The sequence below is a fragment of the Anopheles coustani genome, chromosome X, assembly GCF_943734705.1.
Source record: "Anopheles coustani chromosome X, idAnoCousDA_361_x.2, whole genome shotgun sequence".
Taxonomy (NCBI): domain Eukaryota; kingdom Metazoa; phylum Arthropoda; class Insecta; order Diptera; family Culicidae; genus Anopheles; species Anopheles coustani.
Genome location: NC_071290.1, coordinates 2,845,096 through 2,859,221, shown reverse-complemented (window position 1 = coordinate 2,859,221; position 14,126 = coordinate 2,845,096). Strand labels below are relative to the sequence as shown.

General features: G+C 44.2%; 5 protein-coding genes across 6 annotated transcripts; 3 read left to right on the top strand and 2 right to left on the bottom strand.

Moving 5' to 3' along the window:
- The first annotated feature begins 839 nt into the window (after nt 1-839).
- LOC131268836 (homeobox protein Hox-A5) lies at nt 840-2,258 on the top strand. The gene is made up of 3 exons (XM_058271116.1): nt 840-1,668; nt 1,759-1,949; nt 2,051-2,258. Exons 1-3 carry the CDS (start codon nt 840-842, stop codon nt 2,201-2,203), a joined length of 1,173 nt encoding a protein of 390 aa, XP_058127099.1. The 3' UTR covers nt 2,204-2,258.
- Nucleotides 2,259-5,530: 3,272 nt separating this feature from the next.
- Nucleotides 5,531-6,831, bottom strand: LOC131269023 (MKI67 FHA domain-interacting nucleolar phosphoprotein). Its single transcript, XM_058271332.1, has 2 exons — nt 6,617-6,831; nt 5,531-6,525 (listed from the first exon to the last, which is right to left on the bottom strand). The coding sequence occupies exons 1-2, from the start codon at nt 6,743-6,745 to the stop codon at nt 5,668-5,670; spliced, it is 987 nt and encodes a 328-aa protein (XP_058127315.1). The 5' UTR covers nt 6,746-6,831; the 3' UTR covers nt 5,531-5,667.
- A 532-nt stretch (nt 6,832-7,363) lies between these two features.
- LOC131268608 (uncharacterized) lies at nt 7,364-9,756 on the top strand. 2 transcript variants are annotated; one of them, XM_058270833.1, is made up of 3 exons: nt 7,364-7,611; nt 7,709-7,834; nt 8,225-9,756. In XM_058270833.1, the coding sequence occupies exon 3, from the start codon at nt 8,292-8,294 to the stop codon at nt 9,645-9,647; it is 1,356 nt and encodes a 451-aa protein (XP_058126816.1). In that variant the 5' UTR covers nt 7,364-7,611; nt 7,709-7,834; nt 8,225-8,291; the 3' UTR covers nt 9,648-9,756. The 2 variants fall into 2 exon arrangements, with proteins under 2 accessions (XP_058126816.1, XP_058126815.1); XM_058270832.1 differs by having other exon boundaries at nt 7,364-7,834.
- A 17-nt stretch (nt 9,757-9,773) lies between these two features.
- Nucleotides 9,774-11,100, bottom strand: LOC131268609 (peroxisome biogenesis factor 10). The gene is made up of 2 exons (XM_058270834.1): nt 10,365-11,100; nt 9,774-10,290 (listed from the first exon to the last, which is right to left on the bottom strand). Exons 1-2 carry the CDS (start codon nt 10,878-10,880, stop codon nt 9,922-9,924), a joined length of 885 nt encoding a protein of 294 aa, XP_058126817.1. The 5' UTR covers nt 10,881-11,100; the 3' UTR covers nt 9,774-9,921.
- Nucleotides 11,101-11,338: 238 nt separating this feature from the next.
- On the top strand, nt 11,339-13,784 carry LOC131268733 (myosin regulatory light chain sqh). Its single transcript, XM_058271008.1, has 2 exons — nt 11,339-11,463; nt 12,886-13,784. The coding sequence occupies exon 2, from the start codon at nt 12,993-12,995 to the stop codon at nt 13,515-13,517; it is 525 nt and encodes a 174-aa protein (XP_058126991.1). The 5' UTR covers nt 11,339-11,463; nt 12,886-12,992; the 3' UTR covers nt 13,518-13,784.
- The last annotated feature ends 342 nt before the right edge of the window (nt 13,785-14,126 follow it).

Below are 14,126 nucleotides of genomic sequence, written 5' to 3'. Positions count from 1 at the left end.
AGTCTCAAGAAAATGCTGTGAATGGTTCATTAAAACCATAAAACGGGTTTGTTGCTACAAGCTAGAAAACCAGAGTACTAAAACGATTGATATTATTGCGTAAGGTTATCAGAGTGAAAAATTAAAGCTTTTGAAATGGTATCAACTGAAGACAAGTAACCACAACTTAGTTCGTCTATATGAGCAATATTTCGACGAGAATAAAATAGACTAGCCTTGGTCTAACAATATGATGTGATGAGTAAGATGCGTGACTTACTCATTCGTTTAAAATATGCTTAAATCAAACGAAACGCTGTTTTAATCTGCTTCCTCTAATAACAATTGCAGGCATTTGCAGATGAGACTGTAACAAACTTGACTTATTCGTGCGAGATGCCGACGCAGAAGGGTATCGGATGGAAGAGGCGGTACCGCAGACGGAATGGTGTGCGGGGCAGTGAAGATCCTTGATGGTGTGAGCGAAGCAGGCAGATGTCCCAACGGCACCGAGTCAAGTAGGTAAGACTGCGAGAGGCAAATCTTGCCGGTCGGGCAGCTTTCCCATTGGCCGACTCGGCATCTTACAAGATCGTACGGATTGGCGCAGGGCTCATGTGCACGGTGATGCTGGCCGCGATCGTGAGGATTGAAGATCGAGCATGCAGCATCGGTCCAACAGTCGGCGCGAGACTCTTCCCGGTAGATATGCGTCTTCGCTTATTGTGGCGCGCGTTCAAAAAGCTACGAACAACGGCAATACCGTGTGGGTGTGCGAGAGACAGTCCAGGCGTCAATCAACCGGCCAGTTCAATCCTGCTCCAGCTCGATCAAGTGAACACGAATCTGAAACAGTGAAAATGTACAAATACGAATCACACGAACTCGGTGCGTCGCGGACTATCTACGGTTGCCGGGTGACGGATCGATCGCCACCGGAACGGTCCGCGGTCCACCGGACTGGATTTGCGTTGATTCCCGGTACGCACACCGCCTGCCCCGGGTATGCGGATGGTCATAATCTGTCGCCTCGCCGCGCGACGCCGGAAGACGTGTTCTTCTATCAACGCTATCATCAACAGCAGCAGCAGCAACAGCAACAATTTGTGCCACACTTTGGCCACTCGCTGGGTACGCGAGTGCCCGACGCCGGTGGGGTAACGCTGGCCGACACTGGACCTTTGGCACCCTTCAGTACGCCAATCTACACCCAGCATATGACCCTCCGGCCTGGCGCCAGCACGAGCGCACCCGAAGACGATCAAGGCTATGTCGATCGCTGTTGCAACGCGGACACGGTCGGTCACTGTGGCTCCGAAGGCTTCGTACGCTGCCAACCGTACGGCATCGGTGAGAAATCGGTAGACATAGTCCCGCCGGACGGGACGTTTGCAAACACGATTGTCTACCCGGGTTACGCAAGCAGTGGCGATCCGAGTGGCTTTTGCGATCTTGAGCCGACGAAAACCGGGACAACCAGCAGCACCAGCAGTGCCGTCAGCACCCGAAGTGGCAACAGCTGCACCAACAGCCCATCGCCCGAGGATTTCCTCGCCGATGTTTTCCCGTTTTCCTGTGACGGCCATCGCACACACCCGCATAGCACATCGCCGAGACCAAAACGATCCAACGCAGATCCTCTTACCGTCGACGACAGCAGTCAATTACAGCAACAGACGTTACACTCCGGTGAGTACCCGTTCAATCAAACCCACCCGCGGAAATCAAACATCGAAAACTGTAGTACAAATTAATTCCTTTGCCGCTTCCTATCGACAGGAGAAACAGCTGTAAACTATCCTTCACCCGCCAAAAATAACACCAACACACCTGCCGCGCAGGCAAACCGCATGTTACCAGCAGAGCAGCCACCGAATCCCCAACATTCAAAGAAATCACGGACGGCCGAGGGAGCCAGCAGCGCTGCCATCAACAATCGTAAGGCCCGCACCGCTTTCACGAAAGCTCAGGTAAGCTTCGCTGTCATGTCAGTCCCCTCAAGAGGGTCCTTTCTGTTGCCCTGCCCACATTGTTGCAAATTGCCAGTGGTCTTTTGTTCGTTGTTTCACAGATCAAAGCCCTGGAGGCTGAATTTGCTCACTCGCAGTATCTCACTCGCCTGCGCCGTTACGAGATCGCAGTCGCCCTCATCCTCAGCGAGCGGCAGGTGAAGGTGTGGTTCCAAAATCGACGCATGAAAATGAAAAGGATGTGCATTTCCTGAGGCAATCCCGGTGATATTATCAATCGTTGAAGAAGTTTGGAAACGCGCTGCAAATAAAAGCTACTAGGATTTACATTTCATTTTGTGTAAATACTCTTCTCGGACTGAGTGTTTGACCGAAAACGGTGTAGTGTGGAATAAGAGATGCATACCTTACAAAGACATTACGTAATTATCTGTTTATGCTCTACCGTTGGTTTTCGTGGATAACAAAATAAGGATAAATATATTATAATTAATTCAATATTTATGTGAACCGAAGAACTATAGATTCTCCTTTTATGCATGGTGCATAAAGTTATGTTGTTGGTACTAGTGTTTTTTCACAGTTTATTTATCAATCGTTGTTTTTTTTGTTTATTCTCTTACATTTGATTTTTTTTTAACTGTTTGTTTATTGCATGCAGTAAGCGGATACAATCTTATGGTATCGATACAAACTCTTCATCACATCGATTTACTCTATTGCATGCTGCTTATAAAAGGATTTTGAAGGCTCGTTCGGGGTGGCATGCAATTAATTGAACTGGCCGGTTGATTGACGCCTGGACTGTCTCTCGCACACCCACACGGTATTGCCGTTGTTCGTAGCTGTTTGAACGCGCGCCACAATAAGCGAAGACGCATATCTACCGGGAAGAGTCTCGCGCCAACTGTTGAACCGATGCTGCATGCTCGATCTTCAATCCTCACGATCGTGGCCAGCATCACCGTGCACATGAGCCCTGCGCCAATCCGTACGATCTTGTAAGATGCCGAGTCGGCCAATGGGAAAGCTGCCCGACCGGCAAGATTTGCCTCTCGCAGTCTTACCTACTTGACTCGGTGCCGTTGGGACATCTGCCTGCTTCGCTCACACCATCAAGGATCTTCACTGCCCCGCACACCATTCCGTCTGCGGTACCGCCTCTTCCATCCGATACCCTTCTGCGTCGGCATCTCGCACGAATAAGTCAAGTTTGTTACAGTCTCATCTGCAAATGCCTGCAATTGTTATTAGAGGAAGCAGATTAAAACAGCGTTTCGTTTGATTTAAGCATATTTTAAACGAATGAGTAAGTCACGCATCTTACTCATCACATCATATTGTTAGACCAAGGCTAGTCTATTTTATTCTCGTCGAAATATTGCTCATATAGACGAACTAAGTTGTGGTTACTTGTCTTCAGTTGATACCATTTCAAAAGCTTTAATTTTTCACTCTGATAACCTTACGCAATAATATCAATCGTTTTAGTACTCTGGTTTTCTAGCTTGTAGCAACAAACCCGTTTTATGGTTTTAATGAACCATTCACAGCATTTTCTTGAGACTTTAGTGATCTTGGAAAGTGATGAAAATAGGCTAATTTTAAATTCGATATCTCTGTCAATCGAATTTGATCGATTAATTAACTTTTTCGTGTTAGTCTGAGCGTAATCCACCTGCTACAGTATAATATTCCTTGAAAGAGTTACCAATATTTCAATCTAGGAAGAGAAATCGGTTGTCCCGCCCGTTGCTCTTCCGTCGTTTCGTGTAAATTTTAAAATAGACGTTGGATCAGTATTAATTATAAATGAAATAGACGTTCACATACTACATTCGCCATTTGAAGCGAGAGAACTCTCAAAACAAATACTTTACAACCTCTCGGTCCCGCAATGGATCGGTTGTAACTTTTTAATAGACTTACTCAACACACATAGCAATCACTGCGATCGGATGTCATCGTTAGTGACGCCTTCCTGTTTTTCTAGCGCTCGTTTACGACGGCCTTTCTTTATTATTTTACGTTTTTTACCCAGTTTTCCCCAACACCAATTGCAACATGGTGGCGTATCGGCCGGGCACGGGATCGCTTTCCCATGTCCCTCGACATGAACCACGCTGCGGTGACAGATTTTCCAACACCATGTGAGATTATTCAATTTCGAATTTCCCCTGCCTGAAGATGTTGTTCAAGAAAGGTTGCTTCGTTTATAACGTTCGTTTCTGCAATCGGACTGTTCATTTGAAACAGATCAAGCTTCTACTTTGTGGAAGAAAGCAGACAATATATGCGCCTCTCTGCGTAATTTAAACCATTATAAAGGCACACTATGAGACTTTACCTTTTCATTACGCATCAAGTAATTTTGCATTCAAAATTGGAGTAAACCACTGTCCTCTTCTAGTTGCTACTGACTATGTAGCTAACGCGAGGAAAACACCGCCGACGCCGGAGTGTCTAGCTTCATAGATGCTCATGAGTGAGTTCCGGAGCGACCGGTCGGGCTGCCTTTGGCGCAAAACATCAATCGTAGACCCATCGATGTGCCCCATCGATGTGCGTGGAGTATGTGGAGATAGTGAAGATTATATGACCAACATTAAACCAGATTAGAGGCCGTCCGACGTTAAACGGAAGCGATACTGCATCTGCAAGCGAGAACCGTCGACGCCCGAAGAGTGTTGGAGGTCCATTTAGGAAAAAAGCCACGCAATGCAAGTGGCTGACCGAAGATGAAATTTGACCCGGTTCGACGTCCATGCGAGCATGCCGACTTTCAACACATGTGGTTACCGAGTCTCCCAGATGGTCATATTTTCTGCATTGCATCCGTTCGTTTTATCTTCTGGTGTCTCCTAATCAACTGATCATATCTGAATCGAAACAATGAATACGCTAAACACATCCTCAAGGTTTGCTCGAGAAAATGCACCAGACCAAGAGCCGCAACCGGACACCAGGACATGTTTAATTTATGATCCTTCAGGGTTTGAAAACAAACAACAAACCAACGGAAAGGTGAAGGGAAATACCGTAAATCACGCGCCCAAAATACACGAAACACAAGTGTTGGGTGGATGAAGGAGAAAGTTTTCCCTTCCGGAGGAAAGATCCTGCCGCTCGTTGGAGTTATAAGGATTTCCTTACTCTTCCTAAGTTATCCTGCTGCGATGAGCCGCTCGGTTACAAGGGTTACATCGTAGTGTAGAGCATAAGCCACTTGATCGATGACACTACGGTTAAAAAGGAACACATATAAACGATTATTTTCCGGTAAGCCAATCGCCTTCAACGATCGAAGCGTAAAGTGCGCTCCGGCACATGTCGGTAGTTTTGTTCGATCTGAGGTCGGATGCCGGCATCGGTACGGCCTGCTAGCAGCACTAATCGACGATGAAATGACGACAGTTCCGCCAGATGCGGCTGCACTTGCCAATGCCTCATCTTCCATGAGCCTGATCGTAATAGGATCGAGCAGTTGCCAGGCTAGTCGCATCTTCCCATCAGCTGCCAACACCGGTAAAAACTACCTCGTACAGGGTTAAAATGGTAACACATAACAAAACACATAAGTTCGGAAAGGGTATTTTTATTAATTCATCTTCGTAGTACTTCAGCTCGATTACAGAATGTATTTACAAACACCCACATATTAATGAAAGAAACTTATTAACATGCTTAAAACGCAGAAGAATAAGCAAACTAAAGTTAATTACTTTGATGTTCCAGTACGGAGACTTTTAAATGTTGATTTTTTAGCATTCTCGGAAAAGTTTTTTTTCTTTTCCGTTTTCTTTTGTACCTTTCCACCAGCTGTTTTCTTCGCTTTGCGTTTCATACCTTCATCCTTTTCGACCTTCACTAGTGTTTGTGAAGCTGTGGTATCTTCATCGTCTTTTATGGATTCTGGTTCCGTGACTACCCAATCGGAGGGTTTCAATGGAACAAATGTATCTTCGTCGTCACTGCTATCTGCATTTTGCTCCTCTTCTACCTTCTTAACATTCACGGGTTTTATGTCTTCGGGCTTCGAATCAGAATTGGTGTGTACCAATCGAGTTACCTCCGCAAAGCACTGTGGCATATCTGGCAGTTCTACTTCAGCCTGCTTCAACTCACCCAGCGCCTTCTGGACTTTGGCCACTCGGCGAAGACGGCGCATTTGTCGTCTGGTATCTCCGACAAATCCATTATTGTCAAGAACTCTATGGTTCCGAAACTTCAAAAAATTTTTATGTGAGGTGTTGATCATCATCTTAGCTAGTTTTCTTGGGAATCTACGTCCATTTAGTGACGGTACGACTGAAGCCTTTAGAATTTTTCCGAACATCAAATAGTTGTTGACGGCACTTGCGGCAATCCGTGCAACTCCTGCATATTCGAATTCAACGTATCCGTACCCTCGGGATCGGTTACTGCTAAGCGATCGTGCGACAAACGCTTTAGTAACAGTACCGAACTGAGAAAAGAAACTATTAAGCTCTTGTTCGAAAAAGCCCTCCGGCAGGTGCTGAAGAAAGATTATCCGACTTTCTTCCATCCCCTTTGACGAGTTTGGCGACTTGAACGGCTTGAAACGAAACAATACATATTTTCTGGTCAGAATCTGGCAATCTGAATCCTCGCGTTTCTATCGGGAAAGTGCGTGGGGCAGTCCTTACCTGTTTGCCGTACATGATTCTTTTTGGCTTCTTAGTTTGCTTTTGATCTGGAACAATGTTGCCGGTGCTGGTGTTTGATCCGCTTTGGGTAGGTTTGATAGTAGTTTGATTGTCTTTTCTCGGTGCCATTTTGAACAATTTTTGCGTTTTTTCGTTCACAAACTTTTCAAACGAACGACGAACACGTACGGTTCCCAAAATGAAAGTGAGCCTTGTTGTCGCAGAATACAGAATGACATTACAACACGTGCTAAACCCAAGAATGTGTACATAGTAAAGGTTGATTAAAAGCATTCCACAGTTTGTATCAACCTTGTTCTGGAAGTGTGTTGAAAAATGTGGCAAAGCGATACTATATTATTTACTCTAGCCAGTCTAAAAGTTTCATGCTGATACGACAGTCCAATCAAAAATAATTATTTTATTAAAACTCCAAAATCAAAACGCATAAGGGTTTAAGACTGACGGTTGCATTCGCGATTTCACACGACGCGCATGTCCGACCTCATGATGTCATTATGTTAATGGTTGGAAAAGCAATCGACCGATACAATTATGATTATTTTTTCTCGGGATTTAAGAATCTAGACAAAGGAAAGGTAAAACGTTATAGCTTGTTTGTACTGACAAATTTCAAGTAAGGTATATAGAACAAATCTCATTTCATAAAGTTATCATGAGTTTACCTGCTTTAGTTTTCATACTTTGCTGCCGAGACGCCAATTTATCGTACATATTCAACAGCAAGCAAAATACGTATCTGAAAACAAAAGCGAAGGAACCGGAACCTCGGAAAGCCTTCGGTGTCCTTTTCTACGATCCTTAACGAAGGATGGAATGTCACCTGGAAGAAGTTAAGGAATGTTTCCAACTGGTTTCGACAGAAGTTAGTCTCGTTAACGAAGATAGCATCGATTGTTTAAGTGAATACGAAGCGGATACGCGCGATAGCCCTCATCAGGGACAAATTCAGAAAAGCAATACCTCAGAAACAAGTATTAGCTCCGTCACGTTAATCAACAGCTGCATTAACGATGAAACTGTTTCGTTTTTCATGGTCCCACAATTACCGCATAAATATGTATTATCTAGTACAGACATCAAAGAAAACAAAATAAAACCATGCCGCAGGAATAATGCGGCTGCACGGACTGTTCCGTACTGTAAAACGAACGTGGTGAAACATGTTCGGCGTCAGAGCCTGCTGCCATCAAAATGGTAAATACAATGGGCAATATTTGTTTGCATTCAACTTTTCTATGAGTACTTGATTTCAGAAGTGCGCGAATTGGAGTACAACTGTGTTACCGCAGGTCTACACGGCGCTGCGTCTTTCCTGCGACCGATAATCAAAAATAACCTAAGTAGGCTGCGTCGTATGTCAAAAGTGTCGCAGGATTGTAGCAGCGCCGAGTAGACCTGCGGTAACACAGTTTACAGGTTATACCTAAACGTATACTTTCCTTAAAACTCGAGTCGAAACCAAAAATAGTTAGTTTATTTCCATTCTCATTCCCGGTATTTGTACTCGATGCCAACAATATTGTCTAGTAGCATAAGTTGTTCATGTGTGTCTATTTTCAATATTGCTTTTTTATTTCATTCTAGCAATCCTCGTATAATACTTTACAACGTTGTTGAACAAGGTAGAGTAAATCAAAGATATCTCTGCAACATGTTTTCCGCAAAAAAGCAATCCCAAAGGACACATTCGGGTACAGACATGGCGCAGCAAGGATTAAAACAGTTAGGAACAGCTCTTCGCTCGATCCCGGTAGCAAATCATACAAAAGAGAACAACAATGCTCAGCAAGGACAGGATGGAGCAATGTTGAAGAAAATGGGTGTACATACACGCTCGGGCCGTTTATCGAGGCCACCGGAAACCTTTACTCAGGGAAACAAGCGTCCGATAGCGCGAGGCAGACAAGAGCAACATCATGCCAACGTAATCGCCACTGACACATTCCACGCCGAGCGAAATACGGAGGAAAATAAAGAAAATCCTGAGGTGGAGAAGATGCAAGTATCGCCTACCGCCTGCCGCAAGCGAAACATTCAACCGCAGCATCAATGCGGGACGTGCCACAAAATATTCCTAGGTCGTCGTATGGCTCGCCACCTTCGCACACATCCGACTCATGTAACGGTGGATAAGCTGGAAATCTGTCAAACTCAAACAAACCATCCGAAGGACGTAACAACATCATCTGTTTCGCTACCTACGTCTCCTATGATCAAGGATTCCTCTCCGGAATCACCTCGTTTGCCTGCGCCTCAGCTGTTCCGCTTGCTGGTGCAGCTGGTTACAGCTGCCGAAACGGAGAGTCAGCAACGGGATGTTTTGCTGACAGAAATTTCACAGTTCGTGGGACTTATCCGTTCGCTCGTGCCAAGCCTAATTGTTCCGAGTGAACAAGAGGACAACGATACCGTGTACGTCGATCAGAATGTGGCCGACGTTTTGCAGCTGAATCGTGGGAAATATCGGTTTCGGATGGATGCGTTTGGCAGCGAAACCGTACAGTGCGAAATGAATTCCATAACTGACGTATCGAATGTAGGTAAAACACCTTCGTATCTGGCGCTTTCAGAAGAAACCGTTGAACATGAGAAGGATGCGGAATCGGACAACTTTTCCTTCTTGGAAGAACCGAAAACCGAGACCCCATCGATGCAATCAATAGTGGAATACATAAACGGCCTGACTGAGCTGCAACTTCAAGGTCTGTTGCCGACCTTGTTTTTGCCTTCGACGGACCACCTTGAACCACTAGACTACCGTGCGCCATCACCAGTTGTGCCCTCTGCTCCGAATGATATCGTTTTTATCGAGCCCGTCGCTTCATCCAGCCAGGGTACGACCGCTTTCGGCCGGCCATGCCGACTCGCCGAAGAACTGTTCCCCAGTCAGTCTCATCTGCATGCGTTGGAGGAGCTGACCAATTTATCGGAACTTTGTTCACCCCAAGTGCTGGGGGTTTCTGGTGGTGCTTTACCGAACGAGTCTTCCGTGCTCAACTTTGACTAATCTAATTTCATTTTCCATTTCCTAAAACATTGAACTACATTGAATTGAATTCAACTATCGTGTGAACCAAATTATTGAATAATATATCGAAGCAATGAACTAGTAAAACAACTCAAATTATGCGTTTTGTTTCAATCGAAGTGCAACGAATACACCATAATCCCTTTATTCATAAACTGGGTTTTCTTCGCTACATATAAATACATCCCATTGTTTTTGGTTCTAGACTATCCCGGTTAAAAGCCCAAACAATATAGCTATAAGCTCTTGCAAGCTATTTGGAATGTTCTACAAAATAGTTTTGTAAGCGTACGACGCGAGTTTTTTTAATAGCTTCACGACAGATAGGGCATACCTGTTTTTGATCTAGCCAGTTTAGAATACAATCCCAACAAAAAAGATGACCACATTGCGTTACGGTTATGTTTTGCGTAATGTCGATACATAAGGCACACTTATGAGTCGAACTATCCAACCCCGCGATACGCCCGCTCGTCTCCACTTTTGTGTTTTTGCTGGAGTACAGTTGCTGCTGACGAAACCGAGCTGCTAAGGAAAGAATCAATTGAGCCAACGTAACGTAGCCTAGCAGCCTGTATCCGTAGACCGAATGATTTTCCTTTAACCAATTGCGTATTAAAACCTGCAAGAAAATAATCCAAACATTATTACACACAACAATATTAGATTAGAAAGCATATAACTGAACATAGTTACATAATTAATATTCGTGAGCCGCTTGGAAATGTGATATTTTCCGCCATTTATATAGAACAGACTTGTGTGGAATCCTCTAACGTACGGCATAATCAAGCGAAGCGTCCCGATAAATTTGTGGAGCCCGTTTTTCACAGACACCAAAAGTTCGTCACTACGGTCTATTTCAGCGTCCAGATAGGTAAGCATACGATCAGCTAGATGCTCTCCGCCGCACTCAAGGATAATTGCTAGCAATTGTAAAGCCTTATTGGGTAGCATAACATAGTTGGCATCGACCTGTATTATACCGGTGTATTCTTCGCCGAGTGTCTGAAGGTTGTTTAGAATCGCGTAGTGGTGGTACATGATCTCAGCAATAAGTTTACAGGCAGCGTTATACTTGAACCATTGACGATGGCTAAGCAAAAGAAGCATCTCGCTAAGGGAACTCCGTATGTTCTCGATGTATTCCTGGTCCTTCTGTACACTACGGATAATTTCAGCTTGTCCAGCATTCGCGTGAAAAAGAGACATTTTGCCGCACGCTTATCTTTCTGCAGTGCAATCCGTGTGTTTTATCAATCCTCCCACATGAACGTTCTTTCTTGTACTTTTATCCCTTTGCTCCTTGGGACTTGGCACACACTGGAAGAATGTACAATTATTTGTAAATACATGGGATTGCTGATTCATGGCGGTTTCATATTTTTATCCAAATGTTTACTTGCTACATGAAATGTCTTTGAAGACATTTGTGTTTCGAACAAGATACAACCAAGGTTCATGCAGTAAAGAGTAACTCAGTTCCTCTATATGTTCCCAGATAGATATTAATTGGAAAAAGTGCATTGTAAGTGATATTCGAAGCATAGCTATGTGATAGCTAATGAAATTGATCTCAGTTGAAATACCTTTCATTTCGTAACATATCTTTTCTCATCATATAAAACGTGAATCGTAAAATCGATTGGGTGCAGATCGAACCTGCCATCACTAGCACAAGTTGTCTGTTAAAAAACATCTCTCCTCCCTTAGACAACATTTGCTTTGTGAATTTCTTTGATGTGAGTCACTGGTTATAGTTTGGAAGATTCCATCAGTTTTAATAACGAAAATCGTAAGTAATTTAGCGCTTTTCTCCTAATTAGATCACAGCACAAAGTAGTGAAATAGTTTGCGAAGATAAAGTGTAAAATGAAAAAAGCCTGGATGAATGCATGTGGCGAACAACATTTCATGTTTTCTTTACAATTTGTTTGCGTCCCATGTTTTGTCTCCGAAGCCATGTATATCGTGTAATTAACTAGCCAACTATCCAGATGCATCTGTAGGATGCACTATTTGCTTCCAGGCCTTATGTGAAGTGGTTTTTAAATATCCACAGGAATCTCCTAGTGGGTAACTTCAAAGCTTCTTGAAGTTGTTTGGGAATCTACAGTGTCTTACATCAGAGCATGTTTTTTGGAATCTGGTACGGAATCAACGTTGAATTATGACAGAAATGATGATGCTTTCTTTTACGTGATCATATCCTTTTAAGGCATGATGGGGAGCCATCTTGTAGCCGATATTTTACCATCCATAACATCGGCAATTGTGCTCCAAGAGTGGGGATAAGGCACTGCTGACGGTGGTGCGCGAGAATGTCGCTGGCTCGGCCAAGGAAACGCTCAATGGAGGGAGCTGGACGGTACAGTAATAACATCTCATCGTTGTATTCTGCCATATAAGGCCCTGTTTTTGCATCGAACGGCTTACGCAGGTTTACCCTTTTAGGCGAAAAAGGAACGAATGGTTTGTGACCTCAATTTGGATGGAATTGAGTGGGGCGGGAATAAACAGTGCCCACCGTGTGTTGGTTTTGCCGTGCCCCGCGATACCATCTGTTTCCGAAGTAGTGTATTTCGAACTATTACAATTGCTTAAACGAGCTCTTGCGGTCATATTAATAAATCAAGACTGAATGCAGATTTCGCATGTGGGATGGATGAGACATGCGCAGGTCTTGCGAGGAGAAAAAATCGAGTGTCTATTCCGATGGAATGTCGGCTACGTGGATGACTCACGCGGATTGTCACCACCACCATCTGGTTGGTCATATCAGAAATACCTTTGAGGCCAAATGAACGTTCAGATGTAATGGTTACAAGCGCCTGTCGCGCTGGACGAGCCATCATGCCTGACTCGCACACTTTCGCGCATCAGTCGCGAATGGGCAGCTTTAAGTGCATTTGAGTCAGCAAGCTCGAAGCGTACTAGGATTAGTTGCCAGTCAGTAGTTGCATTTGGTTGACAGTGGTCTTCTACATTACGTAGGTAGTTTACGTCCCTAGTCCTTTGCACATTATAGTCCTGTATTGCTGTATTACTACCACTACTTAGAGAAGATGGTCTATAGTTTAAATTAGCGTGCGAACACTTTTGAATAGGGAACGATTACTTTGTGTGCTAATTTAAATTTTCCTTACTCCGTTTTTAACTTTGATGACCGAACGTGCCATGCTTCATATCAATTATGTTGCGCATCATTAAACAACAGCAATCAACCGGTCTACATTCAGCATCACAATCCTGCCGTACCCCATCGCGTAACGTGAACCAAGAGTTTTTGTCCCAGCGCCAGCAAAACAAATTTATTAAAACATAATGTCGTCACGCAAGACCGCCGGACGTCGTGGTACGACAAAGAAGCGCGCTCAGCGTGCCACATCGAACGTCTTCGCGATGTTCGATCAGGCACAGATCGCCGAGTTCAAGGAGGCATTCAACATGATCGACCAAAATCGCGATGGTTTCATTGAGAAGGACGATCTGCACGATATGCTGGCGTCGCTGGGCAAAAATCCGACGGAGGAGTATCTGGAAGGCATGATGAACGAAGCACCCGGACCGATCAACTTCACAATGTTCCTGACGCTGTTCGGCGAACGGCTGCAGGGTACCGACCCGGAGGAGGTCATCAAGAACGCTTTCGGGTGCTTTGACGAGGAGAACGCGGGCGTCATGAACGAGGATCGGCTGCGCGAGCTGCTAACTACGATGGGCGACCGCTTCACCGACGAAGAGGTGGACGAAATGCTGCGCGAAGCGCCCATCAAGGACGGTCTATTCGATTACATCGAGTTCACCCGTATCCTGAAGCACGGGGCCAAAGATAAGGACGAGCAGTAGATCGATCCACTTTATGGATCAAATTACAGTAGAAGCATAGAAATCTCCACCCATGGCCCCTCAAACCATATTGCCCCCAAATGTGCATCCTCTAACTATTTGTGTTTTGTCCGTTATAATGATTCGTTTGCATTTGCCAATACTTTCCAATGTGTAACATTATTCCATGCTTACATTCGCAAATTACAAGTTTTAATAAAATTTTACCGTAAAGGAGTGTGTAAACAATTGATTTACATCGTGTACAGAACTCGCAAACAAAACTAACGTGAGAGAGCTAAATTTTGTACGATATGTATACCGGACACATACAAATCGTACAAAATTTAGCTATCTCATGTTAGTTTTGTTTGCAACCCATGCAACTGGTTACAAATGCATCGTCATAGTATTACCATCAGTAAGAACATTGTTTTCAAGATTTATGGAAAGTAAGATAGGAGATGATTTAAATGTCTATGATATCTAAGTTGCTATCGAGCAATGGAGATTCGTCGTTATAATTGCATCCCATATATTTGAATTAAACCGCAGGAAGTCGGCTTGAAACTATTGCCGATTGAAATACATGCCCTTGAAAAATCAGGCCAACGAAATGCATTGATGACA

Coding starts and splice junctions, on each gene's coding strand:
- LOC131268609 (XM_058270834.1), bottom strand. CDS start 10,880: ATGTCTCTTTTTCACGCGAATGCTGGACAAGCTGAAATTATCCGTAGT. Junction 10,291..10,364: donor GGCTCACGAATATTAATTAT/GTAACTATGTTC, acceptor ATTTTCTTGCAG/GTTTTAATACGCAATTGGTT.
- LOC131268836 (XM_058271116.1), top strand. CDS start 840: ATGTACAAATACGAATCACACGAACTCGGTGCGTCGCGGACTATCTAC. Junction 1,669..1,758: donor GCAACAGACGTTACACTCCG/GTGAGTACCCGT, acceptor TCCTATCGACAG/GAGAAACAGCTGTAAACTAT. Junction 1,950..2,050: donor CCGCTTTCACGAAAGCTCAG/GTAAGCTTCGCT, acceptor GTTGTTTCACAG/ATCAAAGCCCTGGAGGCTGA.
- LOC131268733 (XM_058271008.1), top strand. CDS start 12,993: ATGTCGTCACGCAAGACCGCCGGACGTCGTGGTACGACAAAGAAGCGC.
- LOC131268608 (XM_058270832.1), top strand. CDS start 7,449: ATGGAATGTCACCTGGAAGAAGTTAAGGAATGTTTCCAACTGGTTTCG. Junction 7,835..8,224: donor AGCCTGCTGCCATCAAAATG/GTAAATACAATG, acceptor ATTTCATTCTAG/CAATCCTCGTATAATACTTT.
- LOC131269023 (XM_058271332.1), bottom strand. CDS start 6,745: ATGGCACCGAGAAAAGACAATCAAACTACTATCAAACCTACCCAAAGC. Junction 6,526..6,616: donor GAATCATGTACGGCAAACAG/GTAAGGACTGCC, acceptor TTTCGTTTCAAG/CCGTTCAAGTCGCCAAACTC.